This window comes from Crocodylus siamensis, chromosome 6 (assembly GCF_052110815.1).
Source record: "Crocodylus siamensis isolate JL-2025a chromosome 6, ASM5211081v1, whole genome shotgun sequence".
NCBI classification, from domain to species: domain Eukaryota; kingdom Metazoa; phylum Chordata; order Crocodylia; family Crocodylidae; genus Crocodylus; species Crocodylus siamensis.
Genome location: NC_143400.1, coordinates 1,629,203 through 1,655,194, shown reverse-complemented (window position 1 = coordinate 1,655,194; position 25,992 = coordinate 1,629,203). Strand labels below are relative to the sequence as shown.

The window sequence follows — 25,992 nt, the reverse complement described above, 5'->3', positions numbered from 1 at the left end:
TACCCCCCTGGACTCCCCCAACCCCCTAGACACCCCCAGAACCCTCCCAACTTGACCCCCCATCTACTCCCTAAGTTCCCCCAACCCCCTAGACCACCCTAGGACCCCCCACCTTGTCCCTCCACCCCCCGGATGCCTCCAGGACTTCCCACCTGCCCCCTCAACCCCTAGAGACCCCCCAGGGCCTCCCACCTTGACCCTCATCTACCCCCTAGATTCCCCTACCCCCCTAGGCCACTGTAGGACGCTCTGGACCCCCAAACTGGACCCCCCACTTGGCCCACCCAACCCACAGCTCGGCCCCCCGGGGTGGGGTGGAAGCCCTGAGGGATGATTAAGTCTCCCCCACTTGACTTCTGCAGGGGCTCAGCTGCCCCCACCCACACTCAGCCTGGGCCCGACCCCCCCACCCCGGCCATGACCCCTGACCCCACCGGACTGCACCTGATGAAATGGCTGTAGAGCCCGGAGGTGCTGTAGATCATGCGTGCCGCCTGCGACTCCTCGTGCTGGGAGCGCGTCAGTGACAGCGCGTCGTCCATGTGTCCCTCCTGGTGCAGGATGGCCTGGGGGGCACGAATGGACAAATGGACGAGGAGTGAGAGCGGGAGCGGGACCGGGGCCACACTCTTCCCCCTCACTCCCTAGACCCCACCAAACCCCCCAGACCCCCCCAGAAGCTCCCACCATGTCTCCCCAATTCCCTAGACACCCCTCCTGGTGCTTCCACCTTGCCCCCTCAACCCCACCAAGCCCCTAGACCCCTCCAGGACTCCCCACCTTGGCCCCCCAACCTCCTGGACACCCCCCGCCTCACGGCACCTTCCTCTTGAGCAGCCCCAGGCGCAGGGCCTTGGCATCAGCAGCAGCGTAGGTGAGCCAGAGCCCGCTGGCCACGTGCTGTACGAAGCACATGGACTCCCCATACTTGATCTCGGGGGCCCCCATGCCCTCTACGTCCCGCTTGGGGGCCACATCTAGCTTTTCCTGGGCAGGGTAGGGGAGAGGGTTGAGTGTAGGGAAGGTGCACAGCTCCTCCTGCTTCCCCCTGCAGAGCAGCATCCCCTGCTGGACCCCCCCATCCTGCCCCCCGCCCCCCCCCCCGCCCAGCACCCCCTGCTGTCCCCAGCCCCGCACTCACCTTGGAGGCACGGAAGCAGAAGGCCGAGGCCTTAGTATTGGCCTTCTGGGCGTCCAGCACCACCAGCCCCTTGTCCTCGGCCAACGCCAGGTACCGGCCCGTGGTGACGTGCCGCACCCGGAATGGCTGCCCCCACTTCATGTGGCTCCCACTCCAGCTGCGGGGGAGCAGGATCAGGCCCCCATATCCCAGGAACCTTCCCCCTCCCCACCCCCACCCCGCATGCCGCACCCCCACCCAACCCAGGCTGGATTCGAACCTGCTTCTCCCTGGGAGAGGAGAGAGGAGGCAGCTCCCCCCCAGCTGCCCCCAAGAGGGGTGGGGGACACTCACCTGATGCGCAGGGGCTCCAGCCGCCAGAGGGAGCGGGCATGGGTGCACACGGGCCCCCCCTCGTAGTTCACCATGCTGCTGCAGGAGGGGCGACCTTGAGATCAGAGACCCCCCCACACACCTCCAACAACCCAGGTGCCCCCCAAGAACACCCGGGTTCCCCCCGACCCTGTGCCCCCCCACGCCAGACTCGCCTGAGCTGGTCGTCACCAGGGTCGGAGGAGATGGTCAGACACTCGTCCATGTGCCCGTGGAAGAGCCGCATGACGTGGCCGCCGGTCACGTAGCCTGGCCAGGGCAGAGACACCGGGGTTGCAGGCGTCCGGGCTCCCAGCCCCAACCCCCCTCCCAGGGACAGGGACAGGACCCGGGGTGGGAGTCGGGGGGCACGGACCTTCCTCGCAGCCAGAGCAGATGGGGTTCATGTTCCAGAGCGTCTGCATGAAGGAGGCATCCGCCTGCAGGTCCCCACTGGCCATGGACAGGTGCTGGGGGGGGCGGGGGGGGAAAGCATGAGGGGGCCAGGCGTGGACCCAGGAGTCCGGGCCCAGGGCAGGTGGGACGTGGCAGGGGGGAGGAGGAGCTCCATCTGTTCCCCCCACCACTCCCTGAGCAGGAAGGAGGCTCCAAGGGACGTGCACATGCAGCCCAGCATGGCCTGCCCCTCCCCACACGCGTGCACACACCAGCAGGGCCCACACCTGTACGCACACATAGGCACAGATGCACGACCTGCCTGCTCCCTGCACATGTGTGCGCCCGTGCTGGCGGACACGCGTCCATGCACACAACGGAGGGGCCCTTTTGCTGTGCACACACACATAGGTGCCAACTGAGCTCCCTGCCTGCATACGCACGTGGATGCATGCCCCAGCGTGGCCTGCTGGCTCGCCGCATGCAGGCACATACGTGTGCCGCTGCACGTGTGCGTCTATGTGTGCACATGCAGCACCCGCCCCTTCCCCCCCGTGCACACATGTGCACACCCCTCTCCCTAGCCTGGTCCCACCCCCCCCCGGGAGGCACGCGTGCCTGTGCACACACACACATACATGCACACGTGTACTCCAGCACAGCCTGCCCGCCCACTTCCCCGCATGCACACATGCCCACACACACTTGCACACACTCTCACCAGGTAGCGCTCGGAGGAGACGCTGACCAGGATCAGGTCATCGCCCACTCGCACCTTCTCACCCTCCGAGCGCTGCTTGGAGGCCGGGTGGATGGTCCACCAGCACGCCTCACCTGGGGGGCACCGTGGCCGTGACTAGGGGGGCAGCCCCCACCCCGGGGCCTGGAGACCCCCACCTGCCCCCACGCCAGGCTCCAGGGACACCCCCCCCACTCCCACTCCTGAAGACCCCCCACCCCAGGGCTCACAAGCTCCCCCCACCCCAGACCTTAGAGCCCCTTCTCAGCCCCCCAAACCCAAGGCTCACAGACTCCTCCCCCCGGTCCTGGAGACCCCCTACCCCCACCCCAGGGCTCACAGACCCCCCCCCACCCCCCAGAGACCCTCCACCCCCCCGATCTAGGGCTCAGACACCCACCCCTGCTCTCCCAGGCTCTAGGGACCCCCAACTCCCCAGGCCCTGGAGACCCCCCTACCCCCAGCCCAGGGCTCATGGACTGCCCCACTCTGACCCCAGGCCTTGGGGACCCCCCAGGACACAGCCGCCCACCCCGACACGCACCAGAGGCATCTTCCTGCAGCCCCACATCGAAGGCGAGCTTGTCGGTCAGGGAGCGCGAGGTGGTCAGGCAACTCAGGTACTGGGTGGCAGGAAGGGGTGGGGGGGGTCAGCCGGACGCCGGGGCTCCCTGCCCACTCCAGGGGCAGGAGGGGTTGGGGCGGGGGGTGACCCAGGACGCCCGGGTTTTCTCCCGGCTCCAGGGAGAAAGGGGGCTGGAGGAGTCGGTTGACGCCAGCTCTCTGCCCGCTCCACGGGGAAGGGGGGCAAACCCGGACGCTGGGGCTCCCCGCCGGCCCCCCGCACTCACCATGCCGCTGTGGGAGTGGCGCAGCAGGATGGCGTGGCCGTACAGCAGGGTCCGGTGCCCGCCGCCCTGTGAGGACTGGGGGTAAGAGCACGGGGGGGCGCAGCTGTCAGTGGAGGCTATGGGAGCCCAGCCAGGCCCCTGCTGGACAGACCCCCCCCCCACCACCACCACACGCTGCCAGGGCCCAACCCGGGGTCCTGCGGGCTGAGACCTGCCCAGCTCGTGGCACGGGTGAGTCGAGCTGCCTCAGAACCGGCCCCATGGCCGGCTTATCCCCCCACCCCTCATCCCCGCACACACACAGCCACGCATGTGAGCTCTGGGTCCTGCCCCCCGGTGTGGATCGCGAGGAGCAAGGCGTGATCATTATAACATGGGATGTGCCATGTGATGATCGCACAGGGCTCAGAGAGCCTTAGATGGCCTGGGCAATACACACATGATCATTATAACACAGGATGTATCACACGATGGTTGCACGGGCCCAAGGCCGCAGAGACTCCAACGGCCCGAGCAACAGCACGTGTGATCGTTATAATGTAGAAGGTGTCATGTGACGATTGCATGGGTCTCCCATGACCATGCAGGTTTAAGTTGCCCCAGCAACCCACATGATCATTATAACATAGGATTCATCATGTGACAATTGCATGGGTCTCCCATGGCCACAGAGTCTTAAACAGCCTGAGGCAACAGCACACATGATCACATGATCGTTATGAATATTGCATGGGGCTCCCATGACCAAAGAACCTTAAACAGCTCGTACAACAAGCACACATAACTGTTATAACATAGGATCTGTCACGTGATGATTGCATGGGTCTCCCATGACCACAGATCCTTAAGCAGCCTGGGCAACTGCACACGTGATCGTTATAACATGGGATGTGCTGCATGATGACTACATGGAGCTTCCATAACCATAGAGCCTTAAAAGGCCCAGGCAACGACACGGGATGTCATGTGACAATTACACGAGAGTCCCGTGGCTGCCCAGGCAACGCAGCACTCATGGTTATTATGATATTGGATGTGGCACATGACGATCGCACAGGGCTCCCAGGGCCACCGGATCTCACGTGGCCTGGTCCATGCAGCACGCGTGCCTGTTATAACACGAGCTGTGTCGCACAACAGGCAGATGGGGCGCATCACCCACCGGAGCTTTGCTACACGGCCGGCTGCGGGGGGGAACCACTCTCAGATGGGCTGCGCTGCCATGTATGACCAAGATGGCATGGGCATCGCTGCCCGAGTGCCCTCCGGGGCTCACCATGGCACGGCCCATACTGCCCATACAAGCCCTGCTCCCAACCACAGCCACAGGGCAGGCCACCTGCTCCAGGCCACGTATGACCAGAGCGACACGGGCAAGGGCATGATGCTGCAGGCAATATCCCAGGCTCCCAGCGGCGTGGTCCATATTGCCTTGCACAAGCTCAGCCCCCAGGGACACGGGTCATGTCCTGTGGGCCGTACAGCATGGGGTGCAAGGCCACGTATGACCAGGACCGTACGGGCAGGGGCCATAACCTGGGCCCCCCGGCACAGGCTGCAGACCCGCCTGGGGGTGGGGGACCAGCTGGGGGTGGCTTCTCCAAGCCCCCTCCAGACCCCGCAGATCTAGCAGGCCTGGGGCGACCCCATGGGCTAAGCGGAGCCCCCCAGATCCAGCGATGCCCCCACGCAGGGGAGTGGGAACACTGCAAGCAAGGTCTGTGCGTATCAACGGACCATGCAGAGAAGGAAGAGGCGGGATCTGGGATCGAGGATCAGAGGTCAAGGATCTGAGATGAAGGATCGGGGATACTAAGTGAAGGAGCAGGGATCTGGGATAAAGGATCAAGGATTCGGGGTCTGAGGTGCAAGATGAAGGATCAGGGATCTGGAAGCAGGGGTCTGGAATATGAGGAAATGGATCAGGGATCTGGAATAAAGGATGAAGGATCTGGAATGAAAGATCTGGGATGAAGGATCTGGGATCGGGGCCCAGGATCCAAGATGAAGGATCTGGGACAACAGATCTGAGATGAAGGATCAGGGATCAAGGATCTGGGATCAGGGGTCTGGAACCCGAGATGAAGGATCTGGGATCTGAGATGAAGGGTCAGGGATCCAGGGTGAAGGATCGGGAATCTGAGATGAAGGATCTGGGCTCACAGCACACCCGGCGAGTAGGGAGGAGGAGGAAAACAAGGGCGAGGAGCCGGGAAGGTGGGGAGGGAGGGCAGGCGGGGGGGGTTTCCACCTTCTTGGAGGGGGGAGCTCCTGGGGATCCCCTGCCCATCCTCTGCTGAGGACCCCATCAGCAGACCCCCACCCCCATGTGGCAGGAGGGGGCGGGACAGCCAGGCTCAGCCCCAGGATGCAGCCACCTCTGGGGTGGAGAATTGGGGGAGCTGGGTATAACGGGGTCCCCTGGCTGGGAGCAGCAGGAAATGGGGCTCCTGTGAGGGGGGGAGGGGGGGCAGGGGGGTCCAGGACACCTGGGTTCCCCTCCCAGCCCCCTCCATCCTCAGGGTACTGGGGCGAGGGGTGTCCGCAAACAGGGCCTTGATCCTGGGAGAAGGGGCCCGATCCTGCTAGAGCCGGAGCGGGGAAGGTGGGAACCCCATGGGGGGTGGGGGCACACAGGATGGGGGGGTCACTGCAGTCCGGGCAGCACCTACCCACTTGTCCAGGTCGATCCCCTGGGCGCGGGCGGTGGAGCCAGCGAGGGAGAGAGCGAGAAGAGAGAGATGAGACGGCCGAGCGAGAGGACCCCCCGCAGATACGGAGCGGGAGGCTCGGTAGGACCCCCCGGCTGGGCGGTAGGGTTTAGGGCCCCCCCCGGAGCTCAGCGACGCCCCCCCGCCCAGAGCCTTGGGGCAGGGGGCAGGACAGACCCCCTCCAGCGCGGCCCCCCACTCACCTCGCTGCCCACCTCCACCGTGTTGGCCAGCATCTCCTGCAGCGCCCGCACCGACAGCGACTGCTCCAGCACCAGGCAGCACACGGCCAGGTCGGGGGGCACATTCTGGGGGGGACACGGGGTGAGGAAAGCTTCCCAGGAGTACCCCCCCGCCCCCACCAGGGGCCTCACCTGCAGCTGGGGGCGGAGCTAGGGCAGGGCCTTGCCTGGCCAGCCGGGGGGACTGGGGCGTGGGGGGCAGGAGGCGGGGCCTCGCCTGACCGCTGGGGTGGCCAGAGTGGGGCCTCACCTCAGCTTTGGGCGTGTGGCCATTGGGGCAGGAGTGGGACCTCGCCTGACCGCTGTGGTGGCCAGAGTGGGGCCTCACCTCAGCTTTGGGCGTGTGGCCATTGGGGCAGGAGGCGGGGCCTCGCCTGACCGCTGGGGTGGCCAGAGTGGGGTGGGGCCTCGCCTCAGCTTTGGGCGTGTGGCCACTGGGGCAGGAGTAGGACCTCGCCTGACCGCTGTGGTGGCCAGAGTGGGGTGGGGCCTCACCTCAGCTCTGGGCGTGTGGCCATTGGGCCAGGGGGCGGGGCCTCGCCTGACCGCTGTGGTGGCCAGAGTGGGGCGGGGCCTCACCTCAGCTTTGGGCGTGTGGCCATTGGGCCAGGGGGCGGGGCCTCGCCTGACCGCTGTGGTGGCCAGAGTGGGGCCCCGCCTCAGCTTTGGGCGTGTGGCCACTGGGGCAGGAGTGGGACCTCGCCTGACCGCTGTGGTGGCCAGAGTGGGGTGGGGCCTCACCTCAGCTTTGGGCGTGTGGCCATTGGGGCAGGAGTGGGACCTCGCCTGACCGCTGTGGTGGCCAGAGTGGGGTGGGGCCTCGCCTCAGCTTTGGGCGTGTGGCCACTGGGGCAGGAGTAGGACCTCGCCTGACCGCTGTGGTGGCCAGGGTGGGGCCTCACCTCAGCTCTGGGCGTGTGGCCATTGGGCCAGGGGGCGGGGCCTCGCCTGACCGCTGTGGTGGCCAGAGTGGGGCGGGGCCTCACCTCAGCTTTGGGCGTGTGGCAATTGGGCCAGGGGGCGGGGCCTCGCCTGACCGCTGTGGTGGCCAGAGTGGGGCCCCGCCTCAGCTTTGGGCGTGTGGCCACTGGGGCAGGAGTGGGACCTCGCCTGACCGCTGTGGTGGCCAGAGTGGGGCCCCGCCTCAGCTTTGGGCGTGTGGCCATTGGGCCAGGGGGCGGGGCCTCGCCTGACCGCTGTGGTGGCCAGAGTGGGGTGGGGCCTCACCTCAGCTTTGGGCCTGTGGCCATTGGGGCAGGAGTGGGACCTCGCCTGACCGCTGTGGTGGCCAGAGTGGGGTGGGGCCTTGCCTCAGCTTTGGGCGTGTGGCCACTGGGGCAGGAGTAGGACCTCGCCTGACCGCTGTGGTGGCCAGGGTGGGGCCTCACCTCAGCTCTGGGCGTGTGGCCATTGGGCCAGGGGGCGGGGCCTCGCCTGACCGCTGTGGTGGCCAGAGTGGGGCGGGGCCTCACCTCAGCTTTGGGCGTGTGGCCATTGGGCCAGGGGGCGGGGCCTCGCCTGACCGCTGTGGTGGCCAGAGTGGGGTGGGGCCTCACCTCAGCTTTGGGCGTGTGGCCATTGGGGCAGGAGGCGGGGCCTCGCCTGACCGCTGTGGTGGCCAGAGTGGGGCCCTGCCTCAGCTTTGGGCGTGTGGCCACTGGGGCAGGAGCGGGACCTCGCCTGACCGCTGTGGTGGCCAGGGTGGGGCGAGGCCTCGCCTCAGCTTTGGGCGTGTGGCCATTGGGGCAGGAGTAGGACCTCGCCTGACCGCTGTGGTGGCCAGAGTGGGGTGGGGCCTCGCCTCAGCTTTGGGCGTGTGGCCACTGGGGCAGGAGTAGGACCTCGCCTGACCGCTGTGGTGGCCAGAGTGGGGCGGGGCCTCACCTCAGCTTTGGGCGTGTGGCCATTGGGCCAGGGGGCGGGGCCTCGCCTGACCGCTGTGGTGGCCAGAGTGGGGTGGGGCCTCACCTCAGCTTTGGGCATGTGGCCATTGGGGCAGGAGGCGGGGCCTCGCCTGACCGCTGTGGTGGCCAGAGTGGGGCCCCGCCTCAGCTTTGGGCGTGTGGCCATTGGGCCAGGGGGCGGGGCCTCGCCTGACCGCTGTGGTGGCCAGAGTGGGGCCCCGCCTCAGCTTTGGGCGTGTGGCCATTGGGGCAGGAGTGGGACCTCGCCTGACCGCTGTGGTGGCCAGAGTGGGGCGGGGCCTCACCTCAGCTTTGGGCGTGTGGCCATTGGGCCAGGGGGCGGGGCCTCGCCTGACCGCTGTGGTGGCCAGAGTGGGGCCCCGCCTCAGCTTTGGGCGTGTGGCCATTGGGCCAGGGGGCGGGGCCTCGCCTGACCGCTGTGGTGGCCAGAGTGGGGTGGGGCCTCACCTCAGCTTTGGGCATGTGGCCATTGGGGCAGGAGTGGGACCTCGCCTGACCGCTGTGGTGGCCAGAGTGGGGTGGGGCCTCGCCTCAGCTTTGGGCGTGTGGCCATTGGGGCAGGGGGCGGGGCCTCGCCTGGGCGTGACTAAGACGGGGCGGGGCCAGGCTCACCTGGGCGTTAGAGGTGGGCTCCAGGAAGCAGAGGCGGTTCCCGAACCCCTCGGCCGCCAGGCAGAGCTTGAGCTGCTCCTTAAGCACCGTGGTCGTGCACTGCAGCACCACCTCGTCCTCCTGCGGGGGGGCAGGGGCATGAGCGGCCCCCGGCCATCACCCCCCCAGGCCCACAGCCATGGGGGCCACGCCCCGGCCCAGGCCTGACCCAGCGCCATGGGGTGGGGGGTTTCTGCGCCCCCCAAGCCAGGCATAAACAGCCCCCGGAGCAGCCACCTGTCCCGGCCGAGGGAACCTGGCCCTGTCCATCAGGGGCAGCCCCCCCCCCCCCCCCCAAAGCCCAGGGGGGTCCCAAATTCCAGCTGGACTTAAAGGGCCAGTGGACTCGCCCCCACGCCCGGGCTGGGGAGGGGGTGGCTCTGCCCCCACAGGGGTGGTTTAGATGGCCCCCCACACACACACGTGATGCTGGCTACGCTGTCCAGAGTCACACCCCAACAGTTGGCGGGGGGCAGCCCAGACCCCCCAGTTCTCTCCCCCTCTGGGAGGGGTCCAGCAGGTGAGATGAGGGGTCGGGGGGGGTCCCCAATGCATCCCCCCCCCCGGCTGGGCACACAGGAGCAACCAAGGGTTTCAAACACCCCCCCACCCCCCAGCTCGGGTTTCGCAGCGGGGGCTATTTCTACCCAGGAACGCGCTGCGTCAGCCCAGGCCTGGCCAGGCCGGGGGGAGGGGGGGCCAGGCCCGGCCCCCAGCATCAGGAAGGTAGCACGGCTGCGGTGACCCCGACCCCCGGCCAAGCTGAGGACCCCCCATGCTGGAAGGGGGGACCCCTAAGACACAGGGGGGCACCAGGACCCCTCCCCAGCCTCACCAGACCCCCAGAACAGGGGGTAATGGGACACAGCTCCCCCCCAAGCTCTTCCCCCGCCCCCAAAAAAATGCCTAAATTAGGCCCCGGGTCCCCAGGGCCCCTCCATGCTATTAGCAGCCTGACAAAGCAATTATCCCCCCTGCTCCCGAGGGCCCCCCGTTCCGGGGACAGACTGGCAGAAAATGGGTCAGAGATGCCCCCCTCCCCCCGCCCCGTGACCTTGAGCGGCCCCCCTGGCACCACCAGCCCCCCAGGCCAGGCGGGGCAAAGCCAGGGGTATTTTTGGAGCCTACACCTGTCGGCCGCGTTCCTCGCAGGCCCGGGCCGGCCTGCTGGGGGGAGGGGGAGCCCCAGGCACACGCGTGGGCACACATGCGTGGGTGTGTCCCCCCGCCAGGCAGGCACACCCCGAAGGACCCCATGGCTGGCGCCCCCGCTTCGCTGAGCTGGCGACAGGCCCCCCCCTGCAAGGAGAGGCCGGGCGGGCGGGCGGGTACCGACCCCCGGGCGCGGGGGGCTGTCGGCCTCGCGTGTCCGGGCGTCCACTGCCCGTCGCCCTGCGCCCCTCTACGCGCCGGCCCGCGGCACCCCGGCCCGCCCGCGCCCCAAAGCTTGGGGCTGGGAATTGCCCCCGTCGGGGCTGGGGGCCGGCGGGCGGGGCGGGGCAGGGCAGGGAGCACGACCCCCCGGCCCCGGCCGTCACCGGGCTCAAGACAGCTCCGACACCGGAGCGCGGCGCCAGCGGGGCCCTTGCCCCCCCAGCCCGCGTGGCCCTTGCCCCGCGCCGCACTCACGGTGCGCAGGAACTGGATGTCGTCCTCGCCCTCCCCGGCCTCGGCCATGGCGGCGGCGGCGGAGCGGAGCGGGGCGGCGCCGGGTCGCGGCCGCGGGCACTGAGCGCCCCGCGCCGCCGGAGCCGGAGCCGGCGCCGGCGCCGCCCCCGCCGCCGGGGGGCGGGGCGCCGGGGGGCGGGGCTCCCCGCGGCACAGCACAGCAGGGGCTAGGACGCGGGGTGGGGGCAGCCGGGGTCATGACCGCCCTGCACGCGCGCGTGCGTGTGTGTGGACGTGCACACACACGGGCACGTGCACGTGCACAGCGGGCGGTGAGAAGGCAGCTCCGGAGCCCCGCGCCAGCTGCATCGTGCCGGCCAGGGCTCTGCCTACCCCCACCGCTCCGCGGAGCCGGCTGCGCCACCCTCCTAGACGAAGCGTTTCTCCTCATCTCCAGCCTCAGCTTCCCTTGCTGCAGCCTGCGCCCATTGCTCCTTGTCCTGTCGTCTGCCCCCGCTGCGGCCAGCCCAGCTCCGGCCTCTGTGCAGCCCCCTGCGGGGAGGTGGAGGCTGCTATCAAATCCCCCTCGGTCTCCTCTTCTGCAGACTCAGTGAGCCCAGTTCCCTCGCCTCTCCTCACCAGTCCTGTCCCCCAGCCCACAGCCATTTTCACTGCCCTTTGCTGGACTCTCTCCAATGTGTCCACCTCCTTTCTGTAGTGGGGGGGGCCCACAGCTGGACGCCGTACTCCCGCTGCGGCCTGACCAGTGCCGCACAGAGGGGGAGGGTCACCTCCCCGGACCTGCTCGAGATGCATCTGTGGATGCAGGACAAGGTGCGGTCGGCCTTCCTGACCGCATCCCCACACTGCCGGCCCATGTTCATCTTGGAGTCAATGATGACCCCCAGATCCTTTTCTGCCTCTGCCCTGACGAGAAGGGAGTTCCCCGGCCTGTAGGTATGGGGCCGGTTGTTCCTCCCCAGGTGCAGCACCTTGCACTAGTCAGTGTTGAATCCCATCCTGTTCTCATCCGCCCACCCCTGTAACCTGTCTAGGTCCGACTGCAGCCTGTCCCTCTCCTCCAGTGTGCCCACTTCTCCCCACATCTTAGCGTCATCAGCAAATTTGAGCAGGTGCTTCTTACCCCCTCGTCCAAATCGCTGATGCAGATGTTGAACAGTGAAGGCCCAAGGACCGAGCCCAGGGGGACCCCACTGCCCACGTCCCCCCAGGGCAAACATGACCTGTCCCCCACCGCTCTCGGGGTGCGGCCCTCCCGCCAGTTGGCGACACATCTGACTGTGTGGGGTCGACATCACAGCCCCCAGTTTCTTAATGAGGACGGGGTGAGCGACAGTGTCGAAGGCCTCCCGAAAGTCCAGGAAGACGACGTCCACTGCTCCCCCTGCGTCTGAGGCTTTGGTGACCTGGCCGTAGAAGGCACCAGGTTGGTCTGACAGGACCTGCTGCTAATGAACCCGTGTGGGTCGCCCCTAAGTATAATCTTCCCCCGGCCCCTCGGGGACACGTGCCAGGATAAGTCTCTCAAAAAGCTCACCCAGGACCGAGGTAAGACTAACCGGCCTATAGTTCCCGGGTCCTCCTTCCTGCCTTTTTGAAGATGGGAACCACGTTGGCCTCTTCCAGGCCTCTGGCCCCACCCCAGAGCCCCACGGGTGCTCGTACAGCCGTGCCGGGGGTCCCGCAATGACCACAGCCAATTCCCTCAGCACTCGGGGGTGGAGATCGTCCGGGCCGGCTGACTTGAACACGTCCTGTCCCTCCAGATGCTCCCCACCTAGATCCACCCGGACCCTGGGCCTGGGTGCGCCTCCCCGGGGGCCGGTGGGGGGCCAGTGTGGGGGGCCAATCCAGTCCCTGCTCAGGAAAATGGAGGCAAAGAAGTCGTTAAACACGTCGGCTTTGTCGTCTGGTGTGACGGCCAGATTCCCTAGCGTGTCATGCAGGGCCCCACGTTACCCGGGACCTTCTTTTTGCCCCCTGTGCATTTAAAAAAGGACTTCTTGTTGTCCTGGATCCGGGTCACTCGACCCAGTCCCTTCTCCGCCTTGGCCTTCCTGACCCCCCCCCCCCCCCGCAGCCCTGAGCAACTGCAGTGTAGTCCTCCCTGGGGATGTCCCCCCCGCCATCGTGTGTACACCTCCCTTTTTGCTAGGAGACGTTCCCGGATCCTTTTGCTGAGCCACAGAGGCTTACGTGCCCTCCTGCCCCCTTTGATTCTTATTGGGATTACTCCCTTTGGGCTTGGAGGATCGTCTCCTTGAGGAGCGACCACTCTCCTTGGACACCCGGCTCCCCCTCCTCCCCTCCGGGACCTCAGCGCTTCCCCGACTATTCCCCTTAGCTCATTGAAGTCGCCCTCCTGAAATCTAAGGCCGCTGCCTTGCTGCCGGCCTTTGACACCCCGTGCTGGACGGTGACTCCCAGCAGGCGATGACCGCTGTCGCCCAGGGGGTCGAGCCCCCGCAGCAGGCCATCCCCATGGCCAGCGCCAGGTCCAACAAGGCGTCCCCCCGGTGGGGCTGTGCCCCTCCTGGGTTCGATGGAGGTCCTGCATCCGGGCTAGGGCCCTACGTGAGCGGTCAGACCTGGCTGCCTGCTCCTCCCAGCAGGTGTCTGGGAAGCTCAGGGCCCCCGTGGCGCCCACGTCCTTGGACCCAACGGCCTCCGTGAGCTGACGTGAGAACTCCTGGTTGAGCTCTTCCCTGTGGTCGGGGGTCTCGAGTAGGGTCTCACCATTAGGTCTTTTTCCCCTCAACTGCCTTGCACTCAGACCCAGAGCACTTCTCTGTCCCCCTCTGACCCTGTGCTACCTGGCGGGGATGTGCACTCCTCCGTGATGTAGAGCCCCCCCCCCCCTTCCTCCCCGTCCTGCCCCTCCTGTCCAGCCCATGGCCCCTGATACTCGCCCCCCAGTCGTGGTGGGTCTAGCCACAGTTTGGCAAGCCCCACTGTGTCCAGGTTGGGGTCAGCCAGGAGGAGGGCGAGTTCCTCCTGCTCGTTCCCCCTACTACGAGCGTGTGTAGAGGCATTGAAGGATACTGGTGCCTTCCTCACAACCCAGGTGCACTGCTGGCTCCTGTCCAGCTCACTGCCCCATGGCACACGCACAGCCCAGGCCTGGCTGCTCAGGGCCACAGAGCACCCAGCCCAGGGCCTGGTGCAGGACAGGGGGGCACAAGGCCTGGCCCCCTCCCAAACCCTCTAGGGAGGCCAAGGGCAGCTGCTAGAAGCGCCCCCACCCCCAGTGGTTCCTCCATGGAGGACCTGCAAGGACCCCTACCCTCCTTGGCCAGAATCATGCCTTTAGCCCCAGGGGCGGGGGCACAGCTAAGGAAGAGGTTAAATGCAACTTTTGGGGTGGAAACTCCGGAGTTTATTAGCACCACTAGACACATCAAGCTAAAAATGCAAGGGAACTGGATTCCCTCCCGCCCGCCCCTAAATCACACCGGGAACATACATGACCCCCGCAGCATCACATGCACAGCCCCCGGCGTGCCTGCCCAGCCGGGGGGGCCCCGGGGCTTGCGACCCCGCCGCCAGGGCAGGAGGCGCCCACAGGCCCGGAGGACCGCCCGCACACGGCGGGCCCTGGCCCCCTGGGTCCCCTCATGGCTGCGGGAGCGCCGGCTGCGCCAGGAGCTGCACAGGCAGCCGCTGGGGCACGGGCCCACCTCGGGCCCCTGGGACGGGGAGGGGAGAGCGGGGGCCGCAGGGCGCCTCAAGTCCTCTGGCCAGCTCAGGGAGCGCCGCGGCCGCCTGTGCAGGGGGGCGGCCTGGGCTTCAGGTCGGAGGTCTCCACTGAGCCCTGCAATAGACACCCCTCCCCCCCAAAAAAGGTCAGCCAGGCCTAGCACACAGATGCACCCAGTTCTGCATTGGGATGTGAGGTGGGTGTCATACCACAGGGGGGGCACTGGGGGACCCCAGGGGCCCACAGGGCTTTGGCCACCATCTTCTTCATCTGGCACCAGCTGCTGGGCTCTGGGACCCAGGTATCCCAAGGAGCAATGGGCACAGGCTGCAGCAAGGAAAAGTTGAGGTTAGATATTAGGAATAATAATATTATCATCACTGGCAGGGAGCTGGGGGGTGGAAGTGGGGTCAGGGCTAGCCCCTTTAAAGCTGCACCCAGACACCCTGCCCCACCACATGTCATAGGCCCCATCACGACAGCCAGGGGGAGTCTCCTCTCATTCACCTGCTGCATCCCACCGGGAGGCTCCTGCTCGGGGTCCCAGCCCAGACTCCTGGGTTCTGGCGCTGGCTCTGGGGAGGGAGCAGGGTCTACGTTAGTGTGTGTGGGGGGGTCCATCCTCAAATAGGAACCATCCCCCTCCTGGCCCATACCTGCCCCCAGGGGCTCCTCAAAGTGGTCTACGGCTTCGTCAGCTGCCGGCCTCCTGCAGGAGCAAGAAGCTGGTACGTTTTGCAACCCCCCCCAACCCCCCTCCCACACCCCAGAGGGTACCTACCGCTTCCCACAGCTGGAGGGTGCCCCCCATGCCTTCCTCTTGGGGGGCAGCGCTGGGGCAGGGCCATCTGGGGGGAGAGCAGGGCCAGGTTTCAGGTGCACCCCAAGAAGCCCCCCCCTGCAAAAAGGCATGGGAGAGGGCTGGGGGGGCTCCCCAGATGCCTGGGCTCTCTCCCCAGCTCAGGATGGGGGGGCCATTCCCAGCTCCAGAAGGGCAGGGGGGCTCCGGGAGCGCGAGTTCAACGCCCCCCTCACCGCCGCAGCGAGGCCTCGGGGTCTCCTCCGCCACCTCTGGGGCCAGGAGCTCGTCCAGGAGGGCCCGGGGGACACGGCCTGGAGGAGACGGGGGTGTCAGAGCCTGGACACCCCCCCAAGGGCAGCTGCATCACCGCCCCTCTGCTGCACCCACCGATGCTGGGGGCCTCCTGGATGAGGGTCTGCACCGCGGCCGCCTGCAGCTGCAGCCGGAGCCCCCAGCTCGGCCCCGGGAACAGGGTGGGCACGAAAATCACGGCCAGGTTGGCGGCATCCATCTTGTTCTCATCACACCTGGGGGGGGGCAAAGGAGAGCTGAGCCCCGCCATCCCAGGGCTGCGGTGGGGGGCACCGCAGGGCACGAGGGGCCCCCACGCACCTGGCGGCCACACGGCGCAGGAAGCAGCAGAGGTAGCGCAGGGCGCGGGCGCGGGGCAGCAGGCCGGTGAGCAGCAGGGTGAGGGGGGCACGGTGGGGGTCCGGCTGGCGCTGGGCCTGGCACAGGGGCTCCTGCAGCGCCGGCGGCACCAGGGGCTCCGGCAGCTCCCGCAGGAACCGCTTCAGCAGCGCGGCCACGTCGCAGGGCGCTGCCACCCCCAGGCAGGGCGCCCCCCCTGCCACCCGGGCCTGCGGGCGAGAGCCCAGGCGTCCGGCCCCCCACACCGGCGCCCCCACCCCCAGAAGACCTCGCCCCCAGGCACACCTGCCCACGCCCCAGGGGCGCCCGTACCTGTAAGGCCCTGATCCTGGCCACCGAGCCGGCGGTGCGGAAGAGCCCCGGGGTGCCCAGGTGCGGCTGCAGGGCCTCACAGGCCTCCGCTAGGAACCTGGGGGGGCAACCACCAGTGGGTGCTAGTGCAGCCCCCCCCCCCCCCACACACACACACACTCACCTCACCCTGCAGTATGCCTGAGTCTGCGGCCAGCCTGTGACCCATGCTCCCAGGGGGCGGAGCCACAGCAGGAGGAGGAGCTGCCAGAAGGGGGCGGGGCCAGAGATCCCCCCACCCTCCGGGGTCCATCCAGGAGGCCCCCCCACTTACCGAGGCAGGTCCAGGGTGGCTGAGGAGGCAGCGGGCTCCTGGGAGAGGGGGGCGGTGAGCAGGACGGGGACCCCAGAGCTGGGACCCAGGCGTCCCCCCACCCCCGCCCGCCCAGCTGGAGACTGCAGCCACTGGGCAGGGAAGGCTGGGAAGAGCCGGGGGGCTCAGGTTGGGGGAGCCCCCCCAGCCAAGTCCTCCAGGGCTGCCCCAGACTCAGCTGCAAGTTGCAGCGCCCCCCCCAGCACGCACGCGCTTTCAGGGAAACGGGTGTCTAGGAAACACCCACGGCCGCAGAGCTCCGGCGTCCAGGGCACACCCAGACACCCCCACCAGCCCCAGAACTCGGCATCCGACACACGTGTGCACACACCCACCCAGAGAAGCCAGGCATCTAGAACACACACAGAACCCAAGCATCCGGGACACATGCACGCACGCACGCACGCACGCACGTTCACACACACATCCACCCCAGGCATCTGGATCTACGCACTCAAACTCACGTTCACACAGAGCATGTGGCAGGGGCGGGGGGAGGAGGGGATGATGCCCACCCCCTGCTCTATTTATCTGCTCCAGGGGACAGGTGAGAGGACGCAGCTGCTAACTGCCCCTGCCAATTGCCCTGCCCCAATTAGCTCCAGCTGCAGGCAATGTTTGCAGCTAGCGTGGGGCAGCCCCGGCTTGAGGGTGCTTGGGGGGGGCACAGAACCTAGGTGTCTGGGGTGCGCGCGCACACACACACGCGCGTGTGCGCTTCCCCCTGCAGAACAAGGGGCGTGTGCAAGAGCACATGCAGTGCCTGGCACCTGGGACCAGACCCCTCAGCAGTGCAAGTCTTGTCCCCCCTCCCCACCCCGGAGTGCTCAGCTGCACCCTGGGGGTCCCCAGGACTCGAGCAACCCCCCACCCTGACCCCCATGCTGAGCAGAGCTTGGGGGGGGGGAGGAACCGGCCCAGGGGCCTTGGCCTGGAGCAGGCGCCCCCGCCTCCCCCACCCCCATCCATCCTGCCCCTTGTTCCACCTGTCCAACTCCTCCCTCCCTCCCTCCTGCACTGGGGCCTGGGGCTTGCTGGGAGTGGCTGCGGGGGTCCCGCGTCCCACCCCCGGCAGCCCCGCAGGCTCTCATGCGGTGTGGCCTGCGGAGCTCCCCGTTCCCGTCGCGCCGGCTGGAGAAGGGGCAGGCTGGCAGCATCCTGGGGCCCAGCCCCTGCAGCCTAGTGGTTAGAGCTGGGGGGTGGGGGGCAGCATCCATAGCCCAAGCTGACACCAAGGCACAACAGGCCTTATGGCAGGAGAAGGCTATGGGGAAGCCCCAGGGATCCCCCCCCCAGCACCCCTTTACTTACCCCTCCCCGCCAGGCCCTTCCCACCCCCCGCGCGGCCTCCTGCAGCACCCGTCTCCGGGTGACGCTCCCCGCAGACCACAGCATTTCTTGTCTCTTCCTTCCTTCCTCCCCCACTCTGCATGCACGGCCTCTGCCCAGCCCGGCCGGAGTGAGCCCTGGCCCAGGGAGGGGGCTGGAGCACGGGGGGGGGGGCATCCAACAGGGGGCGCCGTGCCCGGGGGCAGCTCCAGCTGGGTGCCAGGGCTCTGGCCAGGGGGCGGCTAGCCCCGTGGTGGGAGCCCGGGTGCTCCCGGGGCCAGACACCCCCGCGGCCCCCGCCCCGGCGCGGCCCTGACATCACAGTTCCTCCTTGCTGGGCCCCAGTGCCGCCTGTCGCGTGCGGCCGCCGCACCACAGCTGGGCCCGGGGCTGGGGGGGCCCTGCCGGGGGTGCTAGAGACCCCCCCCCCACCCTGCGCCATGAATAGGAAGGAGAGCAAAAGGTGAGTCAGAAGGGGCTCCCCCTCCGAGAGACGATGCCGCAGTCGATGCGACCAGCTCTGGGGAGGAGCGGGCACGGCGCGCTAGAACGGCGGGGCAGGCGCGCGAGGGGTGGGATCTGAACCTCCGCTCGAGCTCCCTGGTGCTCCCAGACACCTGCGTCCTGCCCCAGACGCCTGGGTTCCCTCTCGCCTCTGGACGGGGCAGGGTGAGCCACAGGTGGTCTCGTGGGGGGCCCCGGACGCCTCGGGTCTTTCTCCGGAGACTGTAGGGTGCCGGACGCCTGGGTCCCGTGCCTGGAGGCAGCGGGGCCTAGGGGTGCCGGACGCCGGGGTTGTCTCCCTGGGGCCGGGGGGGATAGAGCTGTGTCGGGGCCGGGGGCCACGGGGCATGGGACGGGGCAGGGCCGGGGTCCCGGGCGCCTGGGTCCCATCCCTGCAGGCCGTGGGCCCCGGTGGCCGAAGCGGTTGGGCAACGGGGCCGGGGAAGGGGAAGTGGCCTCCACGGGCTGCCGGGCCGTGTTGCAACGGGCTGCCGGGAACGGGCCTGGGGGGAGCCCGGCTGCTCTGCAGCTCGGGCAGGGGCACGAGGGCCGCGGGGGCCGCGGGGGGCTGCAGGGCCGAAGGCAAGAGGCAACCCCCCCGCGGCTGGCTCTTCCAGGAAGCCCTCGGTAGAATGCGGCGGCCCCGGGGGGGCTCGGCAGCGCCCATGCCGGCGCCGCATGACCTGCCCGACGCCACGGGAGATCCACACGGCCGTGGCCAGCCTGGCCCTGGGCGAGCTCGGCCCCGCCTGCGGCCTCGCCCAGCTGCTGGACAAGTGTCTCGACGCCTTCGGTACCGGCCCCCGCCCGGGGTCAGCTACGGCAGCTCCCAGTTGCCCTGCCCCAGTCAGCTGCAGCTGCAGGCAGGGCTTGCAGCCGGCGTGGGGCAGCCCCAGCTTGAGGGTGCTGGGGGGGGGCCGCGAGGGGGGGCGGGGGGGCCTCCTAACCCTTTCCTCGCCTCTGCCCGCCTCCCCAGACCTGGACGGGACGCTGTGCCGCAACGAGTACCTGGTGAACATGACGCTCACGGTGCACGACTGGGTGGTGCCCTCGGCCGACCTCGCCCGCTGCCTCCTGGCCTTATATCCTTGGAGCCCCCCCGGTGCCCCTCGCTCCCGACCCGCAGCCCCTGCCTGGGGGGGTGGGGGCGGGGGGGTCCAGGCTGTGATGGAGCCTTGACTCGGATGCACCTACCGGGAGGCGTCGCGGGAGCATCAGGAACAGCGGCGCTTGCAGATCTGCCACCTGCTGCGGTGAGGCCCCCCCAGCACCCCCCTTACCCGCCCCGGGACCCCCCCAGGGTGCTCATGGCCCCCCTGCCCCAGGTACTGGATGGCGCAGCAGCCCGAGGCCTTCTGCCTGGAGCCGCAGCTGGAGCAGGCGGTGGAGGAGCTGCGCCAGGCCGCGGCGCAGGAGGGGCGCCGGGGCCACGCGCAGCTGCTGGACGAGGCCCCCAGGTGAGCCCCCCCCCCCCGGCCGCGGGCCCGAGGCAGGCGCAATGGGCGTGCCAAGGTGCGTGCGAGAGGCCGAGCGTGCAAGGGGGGTGTGCGCGAGGGCAGCCGGGCCCGTGTGTGACCCCTGACCCCCGCAGGCCCGCAGCGGGAGGGGGCCGCGGGGCGGGGGCCAGGGGCAGCCCCGCGCGCGGGCCCAAGCGGAAGGTGTCGCTGCTCTTCGACCACCTGGACGCGGAGGAGCTGGCCGAGCACCTCAGCTACCTCGACTTCCGCGCCTTCTCCCGCATCTCGGTGAGACCCCCGGCCGGGGACCCCCAGCACATAGCCCCACCCCCTGAGAGTCCCCAAAATATAGCTCCTCCCTCTGGGATTCCCCTCCCTCCTCCAGGATTTAGCCCTGCCCCAGGATTGCCCCCCACCCCCAGACTTGGCTCCTCCCCATGGGCGTCCCCAGGACATGGGCCACTGGTAGGGGTTGCAGGGGCTGGTGCCCCCCCAGATTCAGGAGGCACCCGTCACTCATGCCCCAGGATTTAGGGCTCCACTCCCCCGGACCTTCCCAGGGACATAGCTCTACCCCCCAGGATCTCCTTGGATATGGCCCCGCCCCCTAGCCCCCCCCACATGGCTCCACCCCCTGGGATTCCCTAGGACCCGCCCCCACCCCCTCAGGCCATGGGGCAGCTCTGACCCCCCTGTGTCCCCCCCCAGCCCCGGGACTGCCGGTGCTACGTGCTGCAGGGGTCGGTGCGGGGGGCCCCAGCGCTGGAGCGTGCGGTCGCCCTGTGCAACAGCGTGTCGCAGTGGGTGCAAGTGATGGTGCTGAGCCGGCCCACGGCCCCCCAGCGCGCACGCGTGCTCGCCCAGTTCATCCGTGTTGCACAGGTACCTTGGGGGGGGCACAGGTGGAAGAACACACATGTACACGGGGTGGTTTGCACACACGAGCACAGGAAGGGGGGCCTAGGAAGCGCACATGTGTAAGGGTTGTGTTTGCACAGAAGAACATGCATGTACATGGGTGTGCAAGGGTGTGTTTGCATGCACATGGGCACATGTGCCCTGGACACCCTGCATACGTGAGTAACTCAGAGGTGCATGCATGTACATGGGTGTGTAAGGCTATGTTTGCACATGCATGAGCACATGCACTTTGTGTGCCTTGCACATGCAAGGGTTCAGAGGTGCATGCATCTACATAGGCGTGTAAGGGTGTGTTTGCACACACATGAGCACATAAGCATATGCACCCCAGCACAAGCATTTTGCACATGAGTGTCCATAGAAGTATGCTTGGGCATGCGTTTGTGTATGTGTGCGCATACGTGTGTGCATGTGTTGGCACGTACTTGCGTGTGCCTCCCCAGAGGAGCTAACGTGCCCCAGGAAAAGTGAAATTATGTGTGTCAGCAGAGACACACGCATGTGTATGCACATGGGTGCTTGGGAGGGCCTTTACCTTCATGCAAGCACATGAGCGCGTGTTCTCTGGAGCGTCTGCACATATGCGTGTCTGCAGAGGTGTGCAAGGGAGTGAGCTCCGTGCATGCATGTACTGGTGCTTGCACACGTGTGTGCCTGTGATGGGGGGGTGAGGTTGCACTGGCACGCCCAGGGGCCCACGAGGGATAACAACCTACTGCGGGCCCCAGCTAGGGGAAGGTCCTATGGGCAGGGGGATCAGGACCCTGGTGACCTCTGACCCCTAACCCCTTCCCCCCAGAGCCTGCGGCAGCTGCAGAGCTTCAACACGCTCATGGCGGTGGTCGGAGGCCTGTGCCACAGCGCCATTGCCCGCCTCAAGGACACGCACGCCCTGCTGCCCCCCGATAGCACCAAGGTACCCCTCTGCTCCCAGAATCCTTTGCAAAGGGGCTGGGGGTCTGAGCCGTCCCCAGAGCCCTCTGCCCACCCATGCTCCCAGAATCTTTTGCAAGGAGCCTGGGTGCCCCCCCTACAAATACCCCTGTCCCTTCCAGGCTCCCAGAATCCTTTGTAAAGGGGTGGGTACTGACCATCCCTATTGGCCCCTGTGCCCCCACATTCCCAGAATCCTTTGCAAAGGTGTAGGGGGCGAGTAGGGGCTGCCCCCCCCACAGACCACTGCACCCCTACACTCCCAGAATCCTTTGCAGAGGGAGTTGGGGTGGGGTCAGGGCTCTCTCCACATTCCCGGAGTCATTTTAAAGAGGTGGGGGGTGGGCACTGCCCCTCGCATGGGCCACTGCACCCCCACACCCCCAGAATCCTTTGCAAAGGGGGTGGGGGTGGGCATGGGCTCTCCCTCTCTCCAAAGGCCTTTGCACCCCCACATTCCCAGAATCCTTTGCAAAAGGGCTGGGTGCGGGTACGGGTTTTCCCTGCTTCCAGAGGCCCCTGCACTCCCAGAATCCTTTGCAAAAGGGTTTGAAGGGGTCAGAGCCCCCCCACACTCCAAAAATCCTTTGCGATGGGTATTGGGGGGGTCAGGGCTCCCCCACACTCCCAGAATCCTTTGCAAGGGTTGAGAGTGGAGTGGGCCGTCCCCCCGCCATGCCACCCTCACCCCCCCACCCCCGGGCGGGCACAGGCGCTGGCAGAGCTGACAGAGCTGGTGTCATCGGGCTGCAACTTCGGGCCGTACCGCCGGGCGTACAGCGCATGCCGCGGGTTCCGCCTGCCCATCGTGGGCATCCTGCTCAAGGACCTGGTGGCACTGCACGAGGCGCTGCCCGGGCGCCTGCCCGACGGGCGCCTCCCCCTGGCCAAGCTGCACGGACTCTACCAGCAGGCGCTGGAGCTGCGGGCGCTGCAGCAGGCCGTGCCACCCTTCGAGGCCAACAAGGACCTCGTGCACCTGCTCACGGTCAGCCCGGCACGTGTGCGAGGCACCGGGGGTGGGGGGGCGGGCTACGCAAAGGTGGGAGGAGGGCGGGTGCATGAGATGCCAGGATGGGGCTGGGCATGCAAGACATGCAAGGGGGCGGGTGTCCAAGATGTGCAAGAGAACGGGCAAGAGAACAGGCTGGGTGTGGGCACGCAAGAGGGCAGGGGCTGGGCGTGCAAGGGAGTGGGTATGCAGGGCGTGCAAGAGAACAGGGCTGGGTGTGCAGGAAGGCAAGCGTGCAAGGGGTGTACTAGGTGTGCAAGAGGATCGGCTGGTGTGCAAGGCATGCAAGAGGACAGGATGGATGTGCAAGGCAGGCCTACAAGGTGGGGGCTGGGTGCGCAAGAAGGCAGGCATCCAAGAGGTCAGGGACTGGGCATGCAAAAGGATAGGTGTGCAAGGTGTGTAAGTGGGTAGAGATTGCAAGAGGGCAGGTGTGGAAGGCGGCAGGTGTGCAAAGCATGCAAAAGGATATGCCAGGGCTGGGCGCGCAAGAGGGTCAGTGTGCGAGACACCCGAGAAGGCGGGGGGGCAGGCAAGAGGGCAGGAGTGCAAGGCTGGGGGACTCATGCTGCCCCCCCCCCCAGCTCTCCCTGGACCTGGTGTACACGGAGGATGAGCTCTATGAGCTGTCGTACGTACGGGAGCCGCGGTGCCCCAAGACCCAGGTAACGGGGTGGGGGGGCAGCCCCATGACCCCATGACCCTGCCCATGACCCCGCTTGTGACCCGGCCATGACCCCCACAGCTGCCCACGCCCCTTAAGCTGCCTGTGGTCAGGGATTGGCTCCCGGATGTGGCCCTGAAGCCCGACCCCAGTACCATCACTGAACACGTGCAGCAGATGGTGGAGGTGAGTGTGTACACGCGTGCCCCTGGGAGGGGTGTGCATGCATTTCCCTCCATGGGGGGGTCCACACATCTGCCCCTGTGTACGTGCGTGTTGTGTGAGCACATGTGTATGCAGTTCCACATGAGTGCATGTGCCACGTGCATGTGCTCCTACATGAGTATACAGGCGTGTGCATTTACATGCGAGTACACATACATGGGCCAGTATGTGCGCACGTGCATATCTATGCATGCACAAAGTGTGCAAGTGCAGGTGCAAATGTTCACATGTGCACGTGCATGCTTGCAGCATCTCTGTATGTATGCATACATGGATGCCTGTGCATGCAAGTGTTCACCTGTGTATGGTTCATGTGAGTGCACATGTATGTATGCAGTGTGCCTGCATATGCACATGTATTCACAAGTGCATGCGCTTCCAGGTAAACACATATGCATACAGCCTGTGTGCATAAACAAATACCTGTGCACATACAAAGTGTGCAAATGCACATGTTCAGGCATATGCCTGCATGCAAGCACACAGGTGTACACAACTCTGCAGCCTCACACATGTGCCTGCATGCAGATGTCAGTGCACATGTGTGTTCAGTTCCTCAGGCACACACACGTAGTAGCCCTGTACGTGTGTGAGGCATGAACATGTGCATGTATGTGTGCGAGTGCACCCAGATGCATATGGAGGGTATGTGCCCAGCCACGCAGGTGGGCACTGGGCTCTTGCACACACCTGCACATGGTGTGGAAGCATACAGGCCTGGAGGTGGGGGGGGGGTCTCACATGCCCTCCCACGCAGTGCCCCGAGGGTGAGGAGAGGGGGGATCGGGGCAGATCCAGGCTGAGCTGCCCCTGCCACCTGCTCCCCCAGTCCGTCTTCAAGCACTTCGACCCCGAGCAGCACGGCTCCATCGCACCCCTTGACTTCGAGCGCATCGTAGGCAGCTTCCCCCTTGCCCCCCGCCCCCCCTCCCGCCACAGGTAGGTGCCCACCTGGGGCCTCTCCCCGCTCGGGGTTTGAGGGTGGTTGGCGGGACCCAGACCCGCTTTTCTCCCAGCTCTGGGTCCAACGGCCCGGACGCCTGGGTTCCCCCCCCGCCCCTTGCCTCAATTTCCCTGCCCCCCCGCAGCGAGAGCCCCTACAGCCGCAAGGAGATCACCGACTTCTTCCTGCGGGCGTTCGCAGCTCCGGCGCCACAGCACCATTTCTGCGCAGCCGCCTTCAAGAAGCCGACGCTCTGCCACTGCTGCAGCGGCCTCGTGAGTCCAGCGCCCCTCCAGGGCCCCACCCCCGCCACCTGGGTTTGGGGCTGGGGGGGCAGGGGCAGCAGACCCCGGTCCAGCAGCTGGGACCCTGCAGCCATCGCAGGCAGGATCGGGCCAGGCGGGAGAGGGGATTGGGGCACCAGCTCCCCCAGCTCACAGGCTCCCCCCACTTCCCTTCCAGCTCTGGGGTGTCTCCAAGCAGGGCTACCGCTGCCAAGGTGAGTGAGCATGTGTGCACACACGTGCATGCGGGTCATGACCCCCCACACACACCCGACACTGTGCTGGTTGGATGGGAGCCGTTCAGGCCTTTGCCCACGGCTGCAATCGCCCCTCCTCCAATGGCCTAGCACACGCATGTACATGAGTGCATGAGTCACTACCCCCAGGTGCTTTCTACGTGGCTACCAAGCCCCCCCTCCCCCCAAAACCTGTCTGGCACACATGTATGCACACACCCACCCCAGCCACCGGATGCACACCTATGCTCACGTGTGCATGCACATGTGCACTCCCTCCAGACTGTGGCATGAGCTGCCACAAGCAGTGCAAGGAGCTGGTGGATGCCGAGTGCAAACGGCGCCCGTCCCTCGGGGCCATGGCTACCCCCCTGCTGCCCCCCAGCTCAGGTAAGCACACGTGTGTGCAAGAGTACACCCTCCCCAGCCAGCAGGTGCAGGGGCCCAAGTCTCTGCATACGCCTGCCCCCCCCCACGCCACTCACGGCGCCCCCCCGGCAGGCTCTGATGAAGACCTCAGCCCCGCAGTGCGGGATGTGGCCACGCAGACGGAGCCCCCCCACTACGAGCTGTGGGCACGGCTGCAGACGCTGGAGCGGGTGAGCGGCGCTGGGCGGGGTATTACCCCCGGAGGGGGGGGGGGCAAAATGACCTCTGCAGTGCCCCAGGGATTTAGGGGAGGATATTACCCCCGAGGGGGCAGAATGACCCTTGCTGGGGTGGGGACCCTCTGACCCTCTTCCGGCCCCCCCCAGGAGCGGGACCAGCTGCTGGCTATGGTGGAGCGGCTCCAGGACCAAGTGGTTCAGCGGGAGGCCGAGGTGGCGGGTGCCCCCCCAGCCCCCCTGGCCCAGCTGCTGGAAGGCGTCGATGCCCTGCACCTGCCCCCCGGCCCCGAGCCCTAGGAGGACGGACAGACAGGCAGGGGTGGGGGGCAAGGCAGGGCGGGGGGGAAATAAAGGGAGCGTCTTCCCTCCGGACGCCTGGATCCATTTCCTGCCGCCGGACACGCAGAGCCCGGATTGGCTTGCACA

General features: G+C 67.2%; 3 protein-coding genes across 7 annotated transcripts in view; 1 reads left to right on the top strand and 2 right to left on the bottom strand.

Annotated features, from left to right (window-relative positions):
- The window catches only part of RYR1 (ryanodine receptor 1), a 51,858-nt gene extending 41,066 nt beyond the window's left edge, over positions 1–10,792 (bottom strand). For all 5 annotated transcript variants that reach the window (XM_090053485.1, XM_090053486.1, XM_090053488.1 and 2 more), the window contains exons 1-12: positions 10,637–10,792; positions 8,969–9,088; positions 6,393–6,497; positions 3,479–3,553; positions 3,172–3,250; positions 2,610–2,722; positions 1,869–1,962; positions 1,669–1,762; positions 1,475–1,549; positions 1,142–1,298; positions 823–987; positions 445–566 (exon numbers count right to left, since the gene is read on the bottom strand). In XM_090053485.1, coding sequence (XP_089909611.1) covers positions 445–566; positions 823–987; positions 1,142–1,298; positions 1,475–1,549; positions 1,669–1,762; positions 1,869–1,962; positions 2,610–2,722; positions 3,172–3,250; positions 3,479–3,553; positions 6,393–6,497; positions 8,969–9,088; positions 10,637–10,684 — 1,247 coding nt within the window. In that variant the 5' untranslated portion in view covers positions 10,685–10,792. The remainder of the gene's footprint in view (positions 1–444; positions 567–822; positions 988–1,141; positions 1,299–1,474; positions 1,550–1,668; positions 1,763–1,868; positions 1,963–2,609; positions 2,723–3,171; positions 3,251–3,478; positions 3,554–6,392; positions 6,498–8,968; positions 9,089–10,636) is intronic.
- Positions 10,793–14,078: 3,286 nt separating this feature from the next.
- Positions 14,079–17,882, bottom strand: LOC149860378 (uncharacterized). Its single transcript, XM_090051366.1, has 11 exons — positions 17,762–17,882; positions 16,412–16,574; positions 16,099–16,195; positions 15,748–15,995; positions 15,523–15,662; positions 15,369–15,446; positions 15,115–15,181; positions 14,990–15,042; positions 14,841–14,908; positions 14,543–14,660; positions 14,079–14,462 (listed from the first exon to the last, which is right to left on the bottom strand). Exons 1-11 carry the CDS (start codon positions 17,880–17,882, stop codon positions 14,083–14,085), a joined length of 1,533 nt encoding a protein of 510 aa, XP_089907492.1. The 3' UTR covers positions 14,079–14,082.
- RASGRP4 (RAS guanyl releasing protein 4) lies at positions 17,785–25,866 on the top strand. Its single transcript, XM_090051363.1, has 16 exons — positions 17,785–18,242; positions 18,901–19,076; positions 19,260–19,365; positions 19,474–19,536; positions 19,584–20,028; positions 20,449–20,622; positions 21,461–21,577; positions 22,307–22,582; positions 23,191–23,271; positions 23,352–23,456; positions 24,325–24,434; positions 24,584–24,713; positions 24,901–24,937; positions 25,241–25,348; positions 25,460–25,557; positions 25,714–25,866. The coding sequence occupies exons 1-16, from the start codon at positions 18,220–18,222 to the stop codon at positions 25,861–25,863; spliced, it is 2,199 nt and encodes a 732-aa protein (XP_089907489.1). The 5' UTR covers positions 17,785–18,219; the 3' UTR covers positions 25,864–25,866.
- The last annotated feature ends 126 nt before the right edge of the window (positions 25,867–25,992 follow it).

What these genes read in the sequence shown, in the direction of transcription:
- LOC149860378 (XM_090051366.1), bottom strand. Translation starts at nt 17,882, where the DNA reads ATGCAGAGTGGGGGAGGAAGGAAGGAAGAGACAAGAAATGCTGTGGTC. An exon ending in CTGCGCCGTGTGGCCGCCAG is followed by an intron (nt 15,663 to 15,747) that starts GTGCGTGGGGGC and finishes GCCCCCCCCCAG; the next exon opens with GTGTGATGAGAACAAGATGG. An exon ending in CCAGGAGGCCCCCAGCATCG is followed by an intron (nt 15,447 to 15,522) that starts GTGGGTGCAGCA and finishes CGTCTCCTCCAG; the next exon opens with GCCGTGTCCCCCGGGCCCTC.
- RASGRP4 (XM_090051363.1), top strand. Translation starts at nt 18,220, where the DNA reads ATGAATAGGAAGGAGAGCAAAAG. An exon ending in CGCCCCCCCTCCCGCCACAG is followed by an intron (nt 24,435 to 24,583) that starts GTAGGTGCCCAC and finishes GCCCCCCCGCAG; the next exon opens with CGAGAGCCCCTACAGCCGCA. An exon ending in GCAGGGCTACCGCTGCCAAG is followed by an intron (nt 24,938 to 25,240) that starts GTGAGTGAGCAT and finishes CACTCCCTCCAG; the next exon opens with ACTGTGGCATGAGCTGCCAC.